The following is a 19,107-nucleotide window of genomic DNA, read 5'->3' on the forward strand; positions in this document are numbered from 1 at the left end:
CGCAGCAATCCTCTATCAAGGAAATCAGGATAGGAAATACAAGCGCGGGAATATCGTATCAATTGGGAGATATGTAATCCGTACGCAAGCGCTGCTGAAATGTTGCTACATAGAAATTGAAAGTTCACAATTGGGAAGCTGAAATCATCATGCTGGAATGCCCACAGTCTGTTGAAAAACACGTCCTTCAAACGTAACAAATATGTTGTCTACCAAGAAATAAAGCATCTTGATAATATCAGTTTCAGAGAACTTTTTTGTTTGAATCAGTGTGATCCTTTACAAAGTAAGATTTATCCCTCCCTAAGACAAAATTCTTGTATATCTACGTTGGCTCTTCTTTTTTTATAAAACAAAGCAATACTTCAATTTGTCTTTTAGTTTGGAATGGGGAATACTTGTTTAAAGTGTAGAACAGTCAAATGCTTTAATACTATTGTAAGATAATAGAGTCTGTGATTGTATGAACTCTAAAAGATCTTTGTAATTTTTAGTGTCTACATCTGATTCATGCCACCTAGACTAGGCAGTTTCACAATATTTTTGAATCCCGGCTTTGATTGCTTATGAAAAAGATGTTAATAGTTTAGAAAGATGTTTCTCTTGTGGAAAGTTGTCTCATTGGCAATCATACCACATCTGCTTTTTTTATAACGTGACAACAGTTCAAAACATAAATAGTGACTACAACTTCAGGTGATATCATGTCCTTTGCAAAGGTAAGTAAATTCTGCTCAGCATGTGGCGACGTACCTGTCCTTGGTATGTCAGTATGGAGAAAAACAGTATAACTCGTGTACATGTATAACGATATCAATTTATGGCCATATTTCAGCTTTCTGACATATAACACTGTCAAAAAGACGCGTACTACTGGACTTAAGAAAACGACGTAGATATTTAACGCAATTTCATTGTATTTTTATCACATAAAACATAGAAGATGTCCACCCTCTGTTCCAACGACATCATATAGTCAGACTATTTTTCTTGTCATTAGCTGTGATATTTCACTTACGGCGTACCTTACGGCTTCCGTTGCATTGTGCACTGCAGTTTCACTTTATTTTTTTCTGTTGAATCAGTTGAACATCTTAGCGATCATCGATTAGTAGTACTTGTCGCTGGACAATAAATGTTTTAACTAGACAATCTTCGACGACACAATCAATGTATTTTATCAATCATTCACGTACAGGAAAAGACTTCCGAATGTAAAAGTGTTATAGAAATACAGTGCATATTTTAGTAAGTTCGGTAAGTTATTTCATAGCTAGATATTTACTTTATTCTTTCCGAAAAAAAAATCAAAAAGGAAAATTAAAATATATACTAACCAAAAAAAAAAAATCAAAAAGGAAAAATAAATATTATCACGAGAAATAACAATTTAATGGAAATTGTAGTTCATAATAGAATTTTAAAATAACCATATGGAAAAGTATTTTCCATCAGCTGTAGTGACAACCGAGTGACATGTTAGGACATACATGTATGAGTTGTTATGGACACACAGTAAGATTGAAAACATTTCTTGGGATCATGATCCCTTAAATCTCGCAATTTGGTGTACTTGAAATATGATCCTCTTATAATCGGATTAAAAGGATATTTAGAAAGTAATGTCCTTTATCCATCAAAAATCATCTTTTCTTCTTTAAATCTGAATCCAAATATTTACATTTTTGGGTTTTGTTTTTATTTTTCATTTTTTTTTAGAATACAAGCTTTTGAAGCAGCTGCATGTTTTAAATATATCAGCAAATTGGGTAGCTCTGCTTTTTCTGAATCAAAACCTTGCTTTAGAAAATCATATATTTTACCTTTACAAAGTGCATGGGTGATATAGAGCATCTCTTTATTTTATTGGTGAGGAATTAATTCAATAATAAGTATCTATTTGTATTGAATTTTTATGCCCCCGCTGCTTAAACGCATAGCATAACGAACCAAGGTTCGAATGAAGGTCTGTCTTATGGGACAAAGTCAAGACAGACCTTTATTCGAACCTTGACAACCATATACCATCAAAACTCATCCGATCTAAAAACCAGTCTACCCTGGATCAATCATTAACATCAGGAAAATGTTTAAAAAGAAAACAAGGCTATATCAACAGGCAAAGAAAACTAACAACTTAATATAGACATTTTCAAAAAGAATGTAAGAGACAATTCAGGAAAGCTGAATGGAACTATATCAACACAACAATCCTAGAAGGGCTAGAAAACCCTTCTGGAAATATGTTAAATTAAGAAAACAGGACAACATAGGAATAGCACCCCTTAAAAACAATGGGCACCTAATAAATGACAGCAAAGGGAAAGCAGAATTACTGATTAAACAATTCAGTTCAATATTCACAAGAGATAAAGACAAAACTCTGCCAAAAACATCAAAGCATATAAAAAGCACAATACCTCCTTTAGACATAAGACCAGATGGAGTCGAAAAGCTGCTGAAAAAAAATTGAATACATCCAAGGCATCAGGACCAGACGGCATACCAAACCGTATATTAAAAGAATGCTCAAAATAACTAGCACCTGGACTTACAATGATATTCCAAAAATTAATCAACACTGGTACACTACCAAGAGACTGGCTAAACGCAAATATATCAAGTGTCTTCAAAAAGAGAGATAAACATGCACAAGAAAACTATAGACCAGTATCACTAACATCTGTACCATGCAAGCTACTGGCACATATTATATGTAGACATATATTTAAACATCTAGAGAAGTACATAGTACTTACATCACTAAACCATGGTTTCAGGTCAGGTTATTCCTGTGAAACCCAACAGCTTGTCACACTACATGACTTTATGAAAGCCTTTGACGCAGGAAAACAAATTGATGTAGCTATCCTCGACTTCTCCAAAGCATTTGACACCGTGCCACATAAAAAACTGCTGCACAAAATGAATGAATACGGTATAAGAGGACCACTAACTCAAAGGAAAATGAAAGCAGTACAATCATTTTTCGCAAATGACTGCCTCCTGTACAGGAACATAAATAGCCAACATGACCACACACTCCTACAGCGAGACCTCCAAAACCTAGAGGTATGGGCCAAAAACTGGGGCATGCGCTTTAATGCAAAAAAATGCTATATACTTAGCATTAAGAAAAAGCCAGAAGATGTACAGCCTAGACGGACATGTACTACAACAAGTCCAACACAACCCATACCTAGGCCTACATATATCAGAAGACCTAAAATGGACCACGCATATCTCAAATGTAGCCAAGAAAGCCAATTCGACACTCGGCTTTTTAAGAAGAAATCTACGCTTCTGCTCAAAAGATTGCAAAAAGACAGCATATATATCATTAGAACGATCAACTATGGAATATGGTGCCATAATATATATATTTATTAAAGGTATTAAGTCACATGACGTTGTAACGGTCAAGTGATTGTTTACTATAAACACGTGTGTGTGTGTGTTTATATCAAGCACATGGTGTGTGTTTACGTTCAATTTGTTTGGATGGTATATACCCGTAATGCCGGTTTTACGGGTATATGCCCTCATGAGTTTCGTGAAAAGTATTATTTAACGGGTTAGTTTGAGAAAATAAAGTTATTCGAAGTTTGCCTATAGATCAACGTAGCAGCATTCGGTATTATGTTTACCCACCCACCCATCCTTTTATGAGATGGTTATCGTTGATGGGAGTATATGCATATATTACATTATATTAATATGAATTTTTCCTCTTTTGTAGATAGTTTTTTATTGTGTTACTGTATATTACTGTGCTATTGTATGATTGGATTGGTAGTGTGCCTGAATTTATAGTGAAGGACTTTAGTTTGAGAATCATATTGAATGTAAAATTAATAATAAAGGCTGCTACAGCTGTAGGCACACTTGTCCTATTTATGTGTTGTTTTATTTATTAAATAATTTATATTCGCTTGAGCTGGCGAATTAGAATATAAGATCATAATATGTGACCCATATACACAACATGATATAAATCAATTGGAAAGAATACAACGCAGAGCCGCTAGATTTATTACAGGCGACTATAGGTCTAGAGCTCGGAATAGGGGTCGGTCACCAAAATGATAGCCGAGTTAGAACTAGACAACCTACAAACAAGAAGAACAAGTCAACGGCTGGTATTTCTGTACAAAGTGTTTGAGGGGTTGGTCCCAGCTATTAATCCCGACGATTTTCTTGTTAAAAGTAAAACCTAAAACATTTGACAGTTTTGTAAGTGCCAATATAGTGATAAATTCAGTGAAGAACAGGACGAAGGCGCTAGAAAATATCCCTAGCAACACGGATCCATATAAGAACTCTTTCTTTGTCAAGAGCATACTACACTGGAACCAACTGGAAGAGCAGATACAGTTGAGAGCTTCAAATCTGCTCTCCAACACCGCCAATAGGTGACTCTCTCTCCCGCTGAGTAAAAGCCAGAATTGTTGTCTTCAACGTACAAATACAGATACAGATACAGATAGCGAGCACTGCCCTCTAAACAATGATACCGGGTTTTTTTCAGAGATTTTTAAGTGCTTTTGCTGACAAATCTGTTCACAGAAAATCTAAACAGAGCTTAGAGTATGTTCCATGTCGAATCTAAATCGAGCTATTATATTTATTTCTTATTAAAAGATTATAAGAGGACGGGATATCATATTTTAGTCCATATTTTAAATAGCAACTTTTAAAATATGGTGTGAATATAATGATATGATTCTAAATATTAAAAATCCAAATCAATATGTTAGTTGGTTATCATAGAAAGCTTCAGAATATACAAGATACTTTAAAGATAGAATACAGTGGAATTCTTTTAGAAAATGTAAACAGTGAAAAATTACTTGACATCATAATCGATGTTTCATGGAATCAACAAATAAACAAAGTATGTACTGTGATTAGTACTAGACTAGGTTTACTAAATCGATTAAAGCATTATATTCCATAAAAAAGGTTTTATGTTTATTTTATAATGGATATATACTTCCTCTTTTTGATTATTGTTCTACAATATGGACTGAAACATGTAATCTTAATATGGAAAAAAATGTTAAAAGTGCAAAAAAGGGCAGCCAGAATAATTCTTTAAAAATCATATGACACACCATCAAAAACTTTATTTAAACAATTAGGATGGTTAACTTTTCAATCAAGAATCACATATCACAATAACCCGAATAATTCAGTCGTTATATTCCGCTGATCTACAAAGCCTCGTGTGGGAGAAAATCGGACACGGAAAGGGCTTGAATTATTCGAGTTAATATCACAAAGGAGTATTAATGTATAAGTGTGTAAACAGTCTTGCACCTGATTACATTATCTATGTCAATTATTTAATAATAACCAAAATGTTAACGTTAGTGCAAGATATTCTTTGCGTTCATCGGACAATAATTGCCTTTTCATACCACGCCGAGAACAAATTTTATGAAAAAAAAAACATTACAATACTCCGGTATAGTTCTTTGGAACAGTATTCCTGTTCAAATAAAAAAAAAAGATATGAACGATAGAACAGTCTAAACAAAGTTTTTATAATTTCTTGTTTCTAAACTAAAAATGTAATTATCAGATGAAATTCACAGGTGCTTGAGGACAGGATCCTGTATGAGCCCCATATAGTCCCTCCCCCCCTTTTTTTTTAATCATAAATCTCAGATTTTTCTATCTATATCACTTTAATATTTGTACTTATTTGTACCATATATACTAATATACCATATTTATACTCTTAATATGCATGTTTACTATCAACGTGAATCTCGTGTAAATTTCGTATAATCGTCAATTTTTTTTCAATCGGTCAGTGTTGTTGTGAAAATATGGCACCTAATTAAAGTTCGTGTTTTGAAGTCGAAGTTTAACGATTGTCACCTGTTTGTCAGCAATCGACAAAAAATTAACAAAAAAGCATTGAAATTGAGCACGTGTTTTTAAAACATGTAAATTCAGATAATAGTTTATTTTAAGGACATCCATGCGTATTGAGATCACCGGATTTTTACGAGATGGGTCACACTGAGGTCACTTTGCATACGAAAAATACGTCGGGGGAATTGCTTCCTGGAAGGAAGCAATTAAAATAAAGTAAACTTCTTCTAAATATGAATAAATAAAAGAATTTTCTTCAGAAAAAAAGTATATATGTGCATAAGTTTTATAATGAAAACTATCCATTGAGTAATAATTTAATTTTGAATGTAACACGTCTTCTGATTGGCTGACGTTAGGGACCGTTCAATATTTATCAGATAGATGGGCCGGTGCAAAATGGGGCGGGGCAAGCACTTTTTTTGTGGAAATATTTGGATGGGCGAGATCTTTTTTAAAATATTTAGTGGATGGGCCAGAACATATTTTATAGGAAAATTTTTTATCCATTTTATCGTTGTGTAAGAAATTTCTTTTGCTGGCACTCAAAAACTGGTAGCTTGGTTCATTTCTGTCAACTTTAAGGATTTAATTAAGGATTAAAAAAGCTCAAATTTTCCTTTCGGACTATCTTATAAATTATTTTGACCTTATGGAATACCAAGTTGTTTAATAGTTTGGTGTATTGCTGTTAAATTTATGGATTTAATTAATAGGTAAGAAAAAAAGCTCAAATTTTAAGTTAGGGATAAATTCAGATAGTCAACTTTAATTTTTTTGTAAATTTTTCAAATCAACTTGGATTTTCAAAAACCTATACAGCTTATTCATTAATATATTGATCTTATAGGAAACCAGGTTGTTTGGTAGTTATGTGTATTGCTGTTAAATTTATGGATTTTATTAATAGGTAAGAAAAAAAGCTCAAATTTTCATTTTAGGCTAAATTCAGATAGTCAACTTTAATTTTTTTTATAACTTTTTCAAATCAACTTGGATTTTCATAAAGCTCAAGAGCTATCTCAATTATATATTGATCTTACAGAAAGCCAGTTTGTTTGGTACTTTGGTGTATTGCTGTCATTTTTATGGATTTTATAAATAGGTAAAAAAAATCTAGAATTTTAAGTTTAGGCTGAATCTAGATAGTCATCTTTAATGTTTTTTATAACTTTTTTAAATCAACCTGGATTTTCATAAAACTATGCAGACTTTTCATTTATATATTGAACTTTATACAGAATGCCACGTTCATTTGTAGTTTGGTGTATGTCTGTCATTCTTACGGATTTAATAACAAGGTTTAAGAAAAAGCTCAAATTTTCAGTTTATGCTAAATCCAGATAGTCATCTTTAATTTTTTTTATAACTTTTTCAAATCAACATGGATTTCCATAAAACTTTACAGCTATTTCATTTATAGATTGATCTAAAAAAAATGCCAAGTTGTTTGGTAGTTTGGTGTGCTGCTGTCATTCTTATGGATTTAATAAAAAGGTTTAAGAAAAAGCTAAATTTTCTGTTTTAGGTTATTTCAAGATAGTCATCTTTAAATTTGTTCATAACTTTTTCAAATCAACTTGCATTTTCATAAAACTCTACTGCTAAATCATTTTTATATTGATCTTACTGAATGCCAGGCTGTTAAGTACTTTGTTTTTTGCTGTCATTTTTATGGATTTAGTTAATAACTTAAAAAAAAGCTGCAATTTTAAGTTTGGACCAAATTTGGATGGTGACTGGTCACCTTTAAATTTTTTTTAAACTTTTTCAAATAACTTAGATTTTCATATAACTGTACAGCTTTCTCATTTTTATATCAATCTTACAGAATGCTAGGTTTTTTGATAGTTTGGTGTTTAGCTGTCAAATTTAGGGAATTAATTAATAGGCGAAAAAGGCTGCATCAAATTCAAAAACATGCCTGCCTATATTTGCTTAAAAGGACCATAATTTCTTTTTCCAAAAGTAGAACAGATAAAGGAATATTCATATTTGAACTAAATGTATACATATATGGCACATTTTAAATTTTGTATTAACACCAAATAGATATAGGAAGATGTGGTGTGAGTGCCAATGAGACAACTCTCCATACAAATAACAATTTAAAAAGTAAACCATTATAGGTTAAAGTAGTTTATTCTTTGATTTCAAGACATAAAATTTTAAAAACTTTAGAATAGAAAAAGAACCTAAATCATTTTTTATTGTCTTATAGTTTTAGAGGGGCAAGGACTTTTTTTATAGATTTTTTTAGATGGGCAAGGACTTTTTTTCAGAATTTAAAAGGATGGGCAATAACTTTTTTAATGAAACAATATTAAGAATGCACCGGCCCATCCATCTGGTAAATATTGAACGGTCCCTTAATTTGTTATGAGCCCATAGACATAATTTAGTCATGTGACCGTGACGTCATCAACGTTTTTTCATGGTTTTCTACGGTTTAAAATGGAATTTAGAATTAAATTATAAGAAATGACTAATATTTTTTTCTGCCTATTCGAAATAACATAAAAAATGGGGTGCACACTGTTAAATAACCCGCTACGCGCGTTATTCAGTGTGCACCAAATTTTTAATGTTATTTCTTCATAGACAGAAAAAATATTACAGTCATTCCTTAAATAAAAAAACATATGCATTGTTTTTTTGATTTGAGGTTTCTTATGACTATAAATAAAGTATTTATTATTTATTATTATTATTATTTTAGAAGTCTTCTTTCTAATCCGTTTTTTCGTATAGTTCCGTTCCGAACTTTGTTCTTTTTTATGCATTGTTTGTTTACTTCCGGAATGGCTGAGCAGCGGAAAATACGAAATCGCGTACGCAAAATATCAAAATTACAACGTAAATCGGACTCAGAGGATGACGACGAAGACTTACTGTATACAGTCAAATGCAAAGGACTATTGCCTTCAAGTACATCGCAATGGGATCTCGCATGTCTTCACTCTTTAGGCATTTTTTACTGTGAGAAGTCTATACCACTGTCTGAGTTGCTGGATAATGTGTATAGCAATATCGATATGTTTAAACCATTAACAGAAAAAGAGAAAGAATATACAACATGTATACATGACAGTTTAGATTTCTCGTTTTCAACACAGGAAGTGGTAGATTATTGTAGAAAATATAGACTTTCTCCAAATGAAGTAAATATTGATGTGGCAGAAAAAGTAAGAAGTAACTTGGAAAGTGATACATTTATAAACACTAGGTGAATATGATCTAAATTTGTTGGTATTTTAAGCATTGATAATTTCAGTTCTTGTGCAAGTAAAGGCCTTAGTTTTCAATTGGACTGTGTGACATTATTAATCACCAGCAATAATGAACTAGCCCCGAACATGAATGAAATATTTGACACTGAACACTAAGATAACATCAATCAGTCAGATAATACAATCCATCTTGTATGTGCAAGGATTTGTTTGACTTTAAAAATAAGACGATAATTGCCAACCAAAAAACTCTTGACCACAAAGACCAAATGATAAACATGATAAAGAATTAAGATCCTGCTACATGTAACTGTTTTGTCAGATTCCCTTATCACGTACACTATGAACGTACAAAAAATATACAAATGTATGCAATTCTCATTTTTTTGTTATTTCCTGTGTCCCACTAGCAGTCAGGGTACTACTTGTACAAGTGTATTTTATTTACTTGAAGAAGTAAAAAAAAAATACACATATACATGTAAGTAAATTTGTAGGATTTGTAGGATACTTATACAAGTGAATTTTATTTACTTGTATAGGTAAAAAAGAATTGGCTTAGTTATGTCCCTTAGGCAATCCGGATTTTTTACTTGTATACATGTAAGTAAAAATCATTTTCTTTGATGAATTAATGAGATGAAACATTGAACTTTAATGAAAAAATTTGAGCAAACCTGGGAAAAATCATTAAAAGCATGATTTTACATCTCAAAACTTGAGGATTTTTGTGGGATTGTAAGAAAAATTTACTTATACAAGTAAATTTTTTAGAAAATTAAGGGGAGATTATTCAAACATTATTTATTTACTTATACATGTTTTATGTATATATTTTTTTTTACTTCTTCAAGTAAATAAAATACACTTGTACAAGTAGTACCCCTGACTGACTAGACTTCATTTCCAGTTTTCAAGGCACAAATATTTGACTTTCATGTATCACGCTTACAAAAAAATCAGCAATCCGACTTCACGCTTAGACTCCAATAAGACCCCAGCAATACATGAAGGTCAGCATAGCATCCTGGTTCGAACGCCTTGATTTTGGTTCGCTTAATGCCTGTTCATTCAGCATTGTTCAGCATTTGTTCAGGGTCCATTCACCTTTATTTTTATTTTTTTCTTACTGTTATCTAGTTGCAAAATGTTTATTGTTTGAACAGAATATACATGTACATGTATTAACAAGTTTGATGAAAAATTCACCAAATATTTGTATTGCTGCAACCAATCAATAATTTTCCCTTTGATTTGCATAGTAGAATACTGGAATAAAATGTGTTTATCTTAACTGATATTTGCAATTGTCATGTTTGTTAACAAAGTCATTCAATTCAGTCAATTTATGCAGTTTAAAATGTACATGTATTAACTGAGACTTTTATAACACATGCATTACATATTGTACATGTATATACATGTACATAACAATGTATAGTAGTCTCAGAACATGTCATGATCAGAGTACAATGAGCAAAACTACTGTACTGCCTATATTGTTGTAGTCAGCTGTATAAGGATTGGATTTTTTTTTCATTCTGGTTGATAAAATTTGAACTACATGTACATATTTGTACTTTGAATTGAGAATTAATTCCCTTTTAAATATTACCAATATTATAAAAATATAACATTTTAAATCATGTACATGTATGTCATGTACATGTATGTATGTATTTTCTGCAGTGCTGCAACAGTAACGGTGAAACCACATGGCAAGTGTAATAAATGTCATGTACATGAATATCTATCATGTATACTTTACAGTTACATGTTTGTACATAGATCAATGCATATGTATATGTACATGTAGTGTGAATAATATGTAGTTAATAGAAAACCAATCCAAATTCATGACCCTTCGTGCTGAGAGGAGTAAATTCTCAAGGTTCATGTCCATTGCACTCACTACTGGTACTTGGAATTACATGTACAACCACAATTTTTTCAAGCAATACATTTTGTACCTTATGAATTTTTTTGGAAATATAAGATACACTTCCATGCTAACCAACTACATGTACATGTAGTTTTATATCGTTCAATTTTTTTTATTTAAATAAGGCCGTTAGTTTTCTCGTTTGAATTGTTTTACATTGTGTTATATCGGGGCCTTTTATAGCTGACTATGTGGTACATGTATGGGCTTTGCTCATTGTTGAAGGCCAAATGGTGACCTACATGTATAGTTGTTAATGTCTGTGTCATTTTGGTCTCTTGTGGACAGTTGTCTAATTGGCAATCATACCACATCTTCTTTTTTATATGCATGCTCATCTGCTATACATGTACATGTACATGTCATGCGTGTAATGTATGTATTTAAACTTTAAGATACATGTATATATTCATATTTTTGTTGCTTTTATTTTCAGGGAGACACTAAAGCCTTATACAGTAGGGTAAGTATAATATTGTAAATTTGTGTTGTCAAAGTATTCTGGGGTAGGAAGACCCTTGTGGGTTTTTCAATGCTGGGCAATACACTCAGGAATTGGTAATTCTGGGTAATATGATTTTTGTTTGGGTTGGGTGAAGTCCAAAACCTGTCCATGCTGTTCAAAGTATGGCAATGCTGCAATTGTTGGGCAGAAAGATTAAAGTGGGTTCAGAATTTGTTACAAGGTCTACTCCTCTGATATTTTCCAACCTAGATCCCTGAATTTTCACAAGAAAGTTACACATACATGTACATGCATGTTGAAATTGTGCATCTTCTCCATGTACAATATGTATTATGGAATTGTTTTGGGAATTTTTACATCTCCAATTTGAAATATTTAACATTTAGTAAAGAGCATTCTCCGTTGTGTAAGAAGCAATCTGTGCATCTACACTATTTCGGTCTTTAATCTATTTTCATGTTTTTTTGATAAACATGTATCATGTGTATATATACATTTTATACAAATGAACATGCCAGTCATTTTCAGAGGGAAAAAAAATCAAACATTATCTTTTTTTTTCTCTGATAATTATACATACATATGTACAGTACATGGTGTGATAAACACACTTTTCTAGCAACTTAACATACAATTTAAGCTTATCTTTAATAATATAAATATTAAAAACTGGTAATGATGAATACATAGGCCTTGGTTAGAGTCTGCATAGTAAACAAACAAGGGCATAGCATAAGCTCTAACTAGCTTTTAACTGCTTTTTATAAACAAATATGCTTCAGTGTACATTGTAGTTCTCTTCAAATCCTTAAAGGTCAGACAAAGATGTTTTTAATTTTCATACTTTTGAAACCCATCTTTCTGAATACCAATTAGCTCAAATGCCTTTACTTTTCAGTTTAAAGTGGAAGTAATTCATATGACATTATATTTTTCAGATTGATAGAGCAATTCATGAGAAATGTACACCATATAATACAGATCATGAGAAGTAAACAAGGATTGTTGAATGTACCAGAAAGAGTATTTGTTAATTTGTTTTGCAACTTTGTGAAGATGTGTAACCTGAACCCAAGGTACTTATAAGGTTAAGATCTTCACTTCAATCCTACTGTCCTGTGAATTATTATAACAGGAACCTGTCCATGTGCTTAAAAAAAGATGAGTTAAAAGATTACCTAAACCTCAATATTTTAGCCCAATTATATGAAAGTTAATAGAAACCATCATTTGGTGTCCATATATATCATAGTACAACATGTATGTCTGGAAAGATTAGAAGGATTATTTTTAAGCAATCCATGAAACCTTGAATATTGTAATCACTAAATAATGGTAACAGTTTTTTGATATAATGTTAAGTCTGCCTCATATCTTGACTTACATCTTGAAATTGACAATGATGGTCGATTGAAAACAAAACTTTTTGACAAATGAGATGATTTCAGCATCCCAAATGTTAATTTTCAATTTCTATGTAGCAACATTCCAGCAGCGCCTGCATATGGAGTATCTCCAAATTGATACAATATTTCTTCGCTTGCATTACCTATCATGAAATCCATGATAGAGGGTTGCTGCCCACAAGGAAGCTATTAAACAAAGAGTCCAAATGTTGAAGTTGAAATCATCCCTATCGTAAATTTTACGGACGCAATCACGAGTTGGTTGACCAATATGGAATAACTGTTTCGCATATGATATCAGATATGTTTCACGGTCCACTGAACATAGAAAATGATAGTGCATATGGAGCATCCATTTACTATGGACACATTCTTGTTTTATATTTGTTGAGTTGAAAGTGGATGTTTTGTGCATACATGTTTATATGGCCATTAATTTTCTTGTATGAGGCCTTCTATAGCTATCGACATGTATGTGGTATGGGTTTTGCTTATTGTTGAAGGTTGGATAGTGATCTATAGTTGTTAAAACATCTGTGTAATTATTGGCAGTCATACCACATCTTCTTTTTTACAATGTATGTTCCTACGCAGCCTATAAGAATGAGTAAACTTCATACTGTATGCTATATAATGCCCTTGCATGACTAAATGGGTAACACTAATACATGTAAAAGAAAACCCAACATTATTTTATGCTAAAATCAATTAACAAAAAAAAAACAGATATGGCACACTGCAACCAACCACAATTACTGTCAGTCTGTGCTACATTATATATGCACCTGACCTGGGAATGACACAATGTGAAGAGATAAAACATTAACTCAACTTTCTCCTGACCTGAGACAGTGGTGTAACAGCACAACATTAGAAAAAAATAAAAATTAATTGAATGAAACTCATCAGAATTTGCCAAATTTGAGCAGCTCAGCTATATCAGCTCCTTGAAGCAGTTCTAAATGTTATAACTTTTTAACATTTCTTCAATTTAGTATATATTGTTTGTTTTGTGTTTAAACATCTAGTTGCTATTTGATGAAATCACACAAAATAATTTCTTCATTATAAGAATGGAAGCATAAATTCTAATCAATTATTTTCAGTGAGGGATCACTCTGGAAAACAGATCAAAATATTCTTCAACAAAATGTATCCTCAGAAGCAGATGTTGTTATTTTACCCTGTAACCTGATGGAGGCTAGTGATTATCAAGCTGTAAATGTTGTTTCAGTTGTGGATGTAAGTAGTGACAAAATTATAGATATGTGCATTATAAAATTAGGCTTTTATAACTATTAAAGCTAAATTGTGACTCGGATGGAGAGTTTTGTCATTGGCACTCACACCACATCTTTTTATATCTATGTATACATGTAATGAATTTCATTAGATTGTTTGTATACCATATCAATGCAGGATTTGATATTCAATCAACATGATCAATTGAACAAATTAACTGTCAAAAGTCTTCTTTTTTTATCCAAAGTTTGATTCTTATATGAATATCTACTGACTCATCCTACAAAATGTACGTAAAGATATAAGAGATGTAAGGTACAGTCAGTTAGGCAGCCAAATGTTTGATTCAAATGAACTTAGTATTAAACTCTATATATAAACATATTCCCCATTTATTTAATCTTTTTTACACTACATCAATTTAATAGATCAGAGGCTGAACATTACAGCTAAGGCAAATTGTAAGTCATGATAACTTTCATATGAAAAGGTATTAAACTCATAAAATCATTACTTGATTAATATGTCATCATGATGATTCATGGTTATGGCTCTTTTCAAATAATTTGTTAATTAGTATTGAAAGCCTTAAACTGCATTGCTTTATTTGTTCATTACTTAAGTATCACAAAATTATACTGTTGATTTCAAGAATAATGTATGGGACTAAATTTTGACCACACCTTATTGGATTTTTTTTTATTTTAAACAGTTGGAATCTTGTAACCAGATTGGTAATACAGTATAGTTTTTATTAATACTAGCTAAAACTGAACCATATCATTAATATGAACTTGTTTTTATAGATAAAAAAGTTGTCAACTGAGAATTTAGATACTACAGAGAGTCTTTCATCATCATCATTGTCAGAATTATCAGATTTTAACCAGGACACTGATGGCAGTACTGATCAACAACCTTCAATCTATAAAAGAATTTGTAAAAAGCTCCTTGGGCAACATGGTGCTGAACTTGTAGTGGACCATGAATTGTTTGGAGAAAAATGTATAAAAAATGGGAAAATATACCTGAGTGGCATGATTGTTGTTGGAACACAGGTATTTAAATGTGAATGTATTATCATTCAAATGTTCAGAATGTAATAATGCACAAACACCCAAAAAAACTTTAACTTTATGATTTTCATATTAAGGATGTTTCCTCCTACTGTTTTTAAATTTTTGCCATATAATTAGAATCCTCTGGTTTTATCGATGTGGTGCCATTAAAAAAAATTTCCACTAACCCCTATTTTTCTTTTCATAATTTTCTAACATATATAGTTTAAAAAACATATTTGAAAATGTTATAAAATCTTTGTTTTTTTTCATTATTTTATAAAGAAAAATGGTGCAGATGTAATATGTATGAAAAGTCTGGACAAAATTATTGCCTGCCAAATTTTTAAGATCTTATTACTCAAAAACAAGAACATGAACAGTTTTTTTTTCTGATTTTTATAATTTTTTAATTCCTTAATTTATATACTATCAATTTACAACAGTGTTTTCAAAAGTTTATTATTTTGAAACAGATAAAAACACCCTCAAAAGAATAAATGCATAAAAAAAGCATGTATATAAATAACAAAATGTGGTATGATTGCAAATGAGACAACTCTCCATAAGAGATAAAATGACACAGAAATTAACAACTGGGTTACTGTTCTGCCTTCAACAATGAGAAAAACCATCATAGTCGGCTATATACAAGGCACTGAAATGGAAAATATGAAACAATCGGAACAAGAAGCTAACAGCCTAATTTATGTTCAAAATAAGGAACAAACAATAAAAAAAAACAGACAACCACTGAATAACCGGTTCCTGACTTGAGACAGACACATACTGAATGTGGCAGGGTTCAACTAGTTACATTATCTGACATAAGAAAATTATGATACAAAAGAAACAAATATTTGTTTATCACCAATTATCAAACTTTGTGCATGTGTCAGTAATTAAACATGACTACATAAAATCCAATATCTGTTTGATGTTGGTTTCCTGTCAGTCATGATTGTTTTTTTGCTTAAATACATTCTGGTGGATAGTTGTTCCATTCCTAACTACACGACTTCTCCTTATTTTATGTTTTTTTTCTTCATTCCAATGATCGACCAGCCTTCAAAATCTTACTTAGCAGTGTGGGGATGCACCAAATTATATTTTGTTTCACTGTGATTTAATAGATTCAATAAACAGGTTGTATGTGGTGATGTTAACCCCTATATAAAAATAAAGAGATTTGACATGATTGCCAATGTGAAAACTATCCATTAAAGACCTAAGGACAAAGATATACTGTAAACCAACTTATTTTCGTGTATACTTTATTTCGCGTTTTACGATTTCTAGTCCACTTCGTGGCTATTTAATTTCGCGATTTTCTTATCTACTTGATGTAGTTTGATAAGTAAAGATCCAAGTTATACATATTCGCGTTATTTTTCTACTCGCGAATGTCGCGAAAATAAATCGCTCGCGAAAATAAGTTGGTTTACAGTAAACACATAATACAGGCTTCAATTATGTTCAATATTATACTTTACAAAAAGTTATAAAAGTGCATGGGATTCAAAAATGTGAATCAATTCAAAAGAGAATTTTTTTTTTTCAGAAACATCATACTGAAAACTGATAGTATCTCTTTTGTAAGCCCCTTGGTAGCTATAGGCTACTGGAGAATCAATTGTTCCCCTTGTCTGCCTGTCTGTCTTTTCCAACTTAAGTTTTCCTCATCCAAATATTGTTTTTTATACATGTATTTTATGTTGTAGGTGACTTTTACCTTACTAGTGTGTAGTGTTGATCATATCGTAGATATTTTAAATGAAAAAGATGTTGGAAGGAAGACAAGTTATATTTCATACTCAGAGCCAAAAGATATGCTGATAAAAAAAGATCGTGATGAGTTACTGGAGGCATTTTGGAGATTAAATAATACTACAGTTTGAGAAGTAAATCTCTACATTTCATGTCCATGTAAATTTTTTTACTCTTCCATGTTAACAATTACTGGAATCACAATTTAGTGTCAATACTAACTGTCCCTGTAAATCTTTATAAAAAGGTTTTTATTGTGAAACAATTGCTGTCTACGTTTTTTTAGAACAGTATATAATTTACTGATTGTATAGTAAAATAAATTGATCTAAGATAAAGTGACACCTTTGATTTATATAATATATTGGTTGAGCTTGCAGAACATTCAGGCAGTTACGATAATTGTTATGCAAGATGAATCATATACTATCATCCAGATAAGCACAACACTTATCTTATTTGCTCGGCACAATAAATATAGAATGTAACAAAAGAGGGGTGAAGATACCAGTGACATTCAATAGTTATCAAAGGTACTAGGATTATAATTTAATACCCAGACGTACATTTCGTCTACATTAGACTCATCAGTGACACTCAGATCAAAATAGTTCTAAAGCCAAACAAGTAAAAAGTTGTAGAGCATAGAGGACCCAAAGTTCCAAAAAGTTTTTCCAAATACGGCTAAGGTAATCTATGCCTGGGGACAGGAAAACCTTAATTTTTCGAAAAATTTATAAAAATGACCAAACAATTGATATTCATGTCAACACTAAAGTGCTGACTCCTGGGCTCTCGGTCAGAAAACTTTACTCAGTACTCCGAGTACAAAATAAGTGCTCGAAACACAAAATCCAGTATTTTGATTGCTTGATGCTTGAGTCTGGGTACAAAAATCGTGCTCGAAAGTTTTATGACCGCTAGGCCAGGTCTCAACTCATAGATTGAAAATAAAGTCACAACGCCATGGATAAAAAAGAAAAAGCCATAAAGACAAATGATAGTACACAAGACACAACATGGAAAACTTAAGACTAAGCAAAAGGAACCCCACCAAAAACTGGTGGTGATCTTAAGTTTTTGTTTAAACATATTCTATCGTTCAAAATGACAAATGGATCAGACACAAGTTTTACAACTTAGTAGCATCTTCTCTTAAGTGCTCCAAAAGGGTAAGCAAGCAGATCCTGCTCCACATGTGGCACCCGTTAACAAATTAACCTATCTCAGTATGTGTGTAGTGATTATTGGGTGAATCATATCAAACAAAAGGTCTAATAAAAGTGAAGTCGTCAGCATGTACTGTAAATTCAGAAATTAATGCAAGGTTTTTATTATTGAGAAAATTGTGACAGAGATGTAAACGCAATAATTTAAACTCGCATTTTGAAATATTTTAAATGAATTAAACAGGAGTTTTCTCAACAAAAAAAAAATCGCATTTACTCTAAAATGACAAAAGCGCAATAATAAATGCATGCAATAATTTCTGAATTTACAGTACTTGACTGGATGTTACAAAGACTAAGAATTTTATGTATTCAAATAGTTAACATATAAAAATTTACTTGTAATAATAATTGAAAGTCAAATAGTTAACATATAAAAATTTACTTGTAATAATAATTGAAAGTGTCTTAAATAGGTATGATGTGTTAATAAAACAGAGGTATGCGCCATTTATTTTACAGAAACAATTGTGAAATCAAAGTATGTTGAATTAAAGACATTTGAGGTGCTTTATTGTCATATAACTTCATAATAATTGCACTTTTATATGTCAGCATATGACTCATTTGTTTTGCTGGTGAAGCCAAATACATGGTACCATATCTTAAACTAGTGTAGTTTTGTTTTTATGGAAACATTGTATTATTTTACAGTTAAATGTTGTTTGAGCTTTATAGTATGTTAACTATTTATATTTTGAAAGTATATAAAGCATCACTGAAGAGACATTTATTGTCAAAATGCTCATCTGGTGCATTACATTTGCTGCTGTTATTTTTTATTACAGAATAAACCTTTTAAAGTCATTTTATGCTGCCTTGTCCAGTTTGGTTGCTGTATAGTTTATAATCCCTGAAAATAGTTTTTCAACAGGAAATGAAGA

General features: G+C 31.4%; 1 protein-coding gene across 1 annotated transcript; it reads left to right on the forward strand.

Annotated features, from left to right (window-relative positions):
• Positions 1-2,556: 2,556 nt before the first annotated feature.
• LOC139489881 (uncharacterized) lies at positions 2,557-19,032 on the forward strand. Its single transcript, XM_071276726.1, has 8 exons — positions 2,557-3,072; positions 4,529-4,587; positions 8,603-9,109; positions 11,492-11,518; positions 12,460-12,597; positions 14,034-14,169; positions 14,976-15,227; positions 16,949-19,032. Exons 1-8 carry the CDS (start codon positions 2,557-2,559, stop codon positions 17,123-17,125), a joined length of 1,812 nt encoding a protein of 603 aa, XP_071132827.1. The 3' UTR covers positions 17,126-19,032.
• Positions 19,033-19,107: the final 75 nt, after the last annotated feature.

Source organism: Mytilus edulis, chromosome 9 (genome assembly GCF_963676685.1).
Source record: "Mytilus edulis chromosome 9, xbMytEdul2.2, whole genome shotgun sequence".
In the NCBI taxonomy this organism is placed as follows: domain Eukaryota; kingdom Metazoa; phylum Mollusca; class Bivalvia; order Mytilida; family Mytilidae; genus Mytilus; species Mytilus edulis.

Coding starts and splice junctions, on each gene's coding strand:
- LOC139489881 (XM_071276726.1), top strand. CDS start 2,557: ATGATATTCCAAAAATTAATCAACACTGGTACACTACCAAGAGACTGG. Junction 4,588..8,602: donor AAATCTAAACAGAGCTTAGA/GTATGTTCCATG, acceptor TTATTATTTTAG/AAGTCTTCTTTCTAATCCGT. Junction 9,110..11,491: donor GATACATTTATAAACACTAG/GTGAATATGATC, acceptor TTTTATTTTCAG/GGAGACACTAAAGCCTTATA.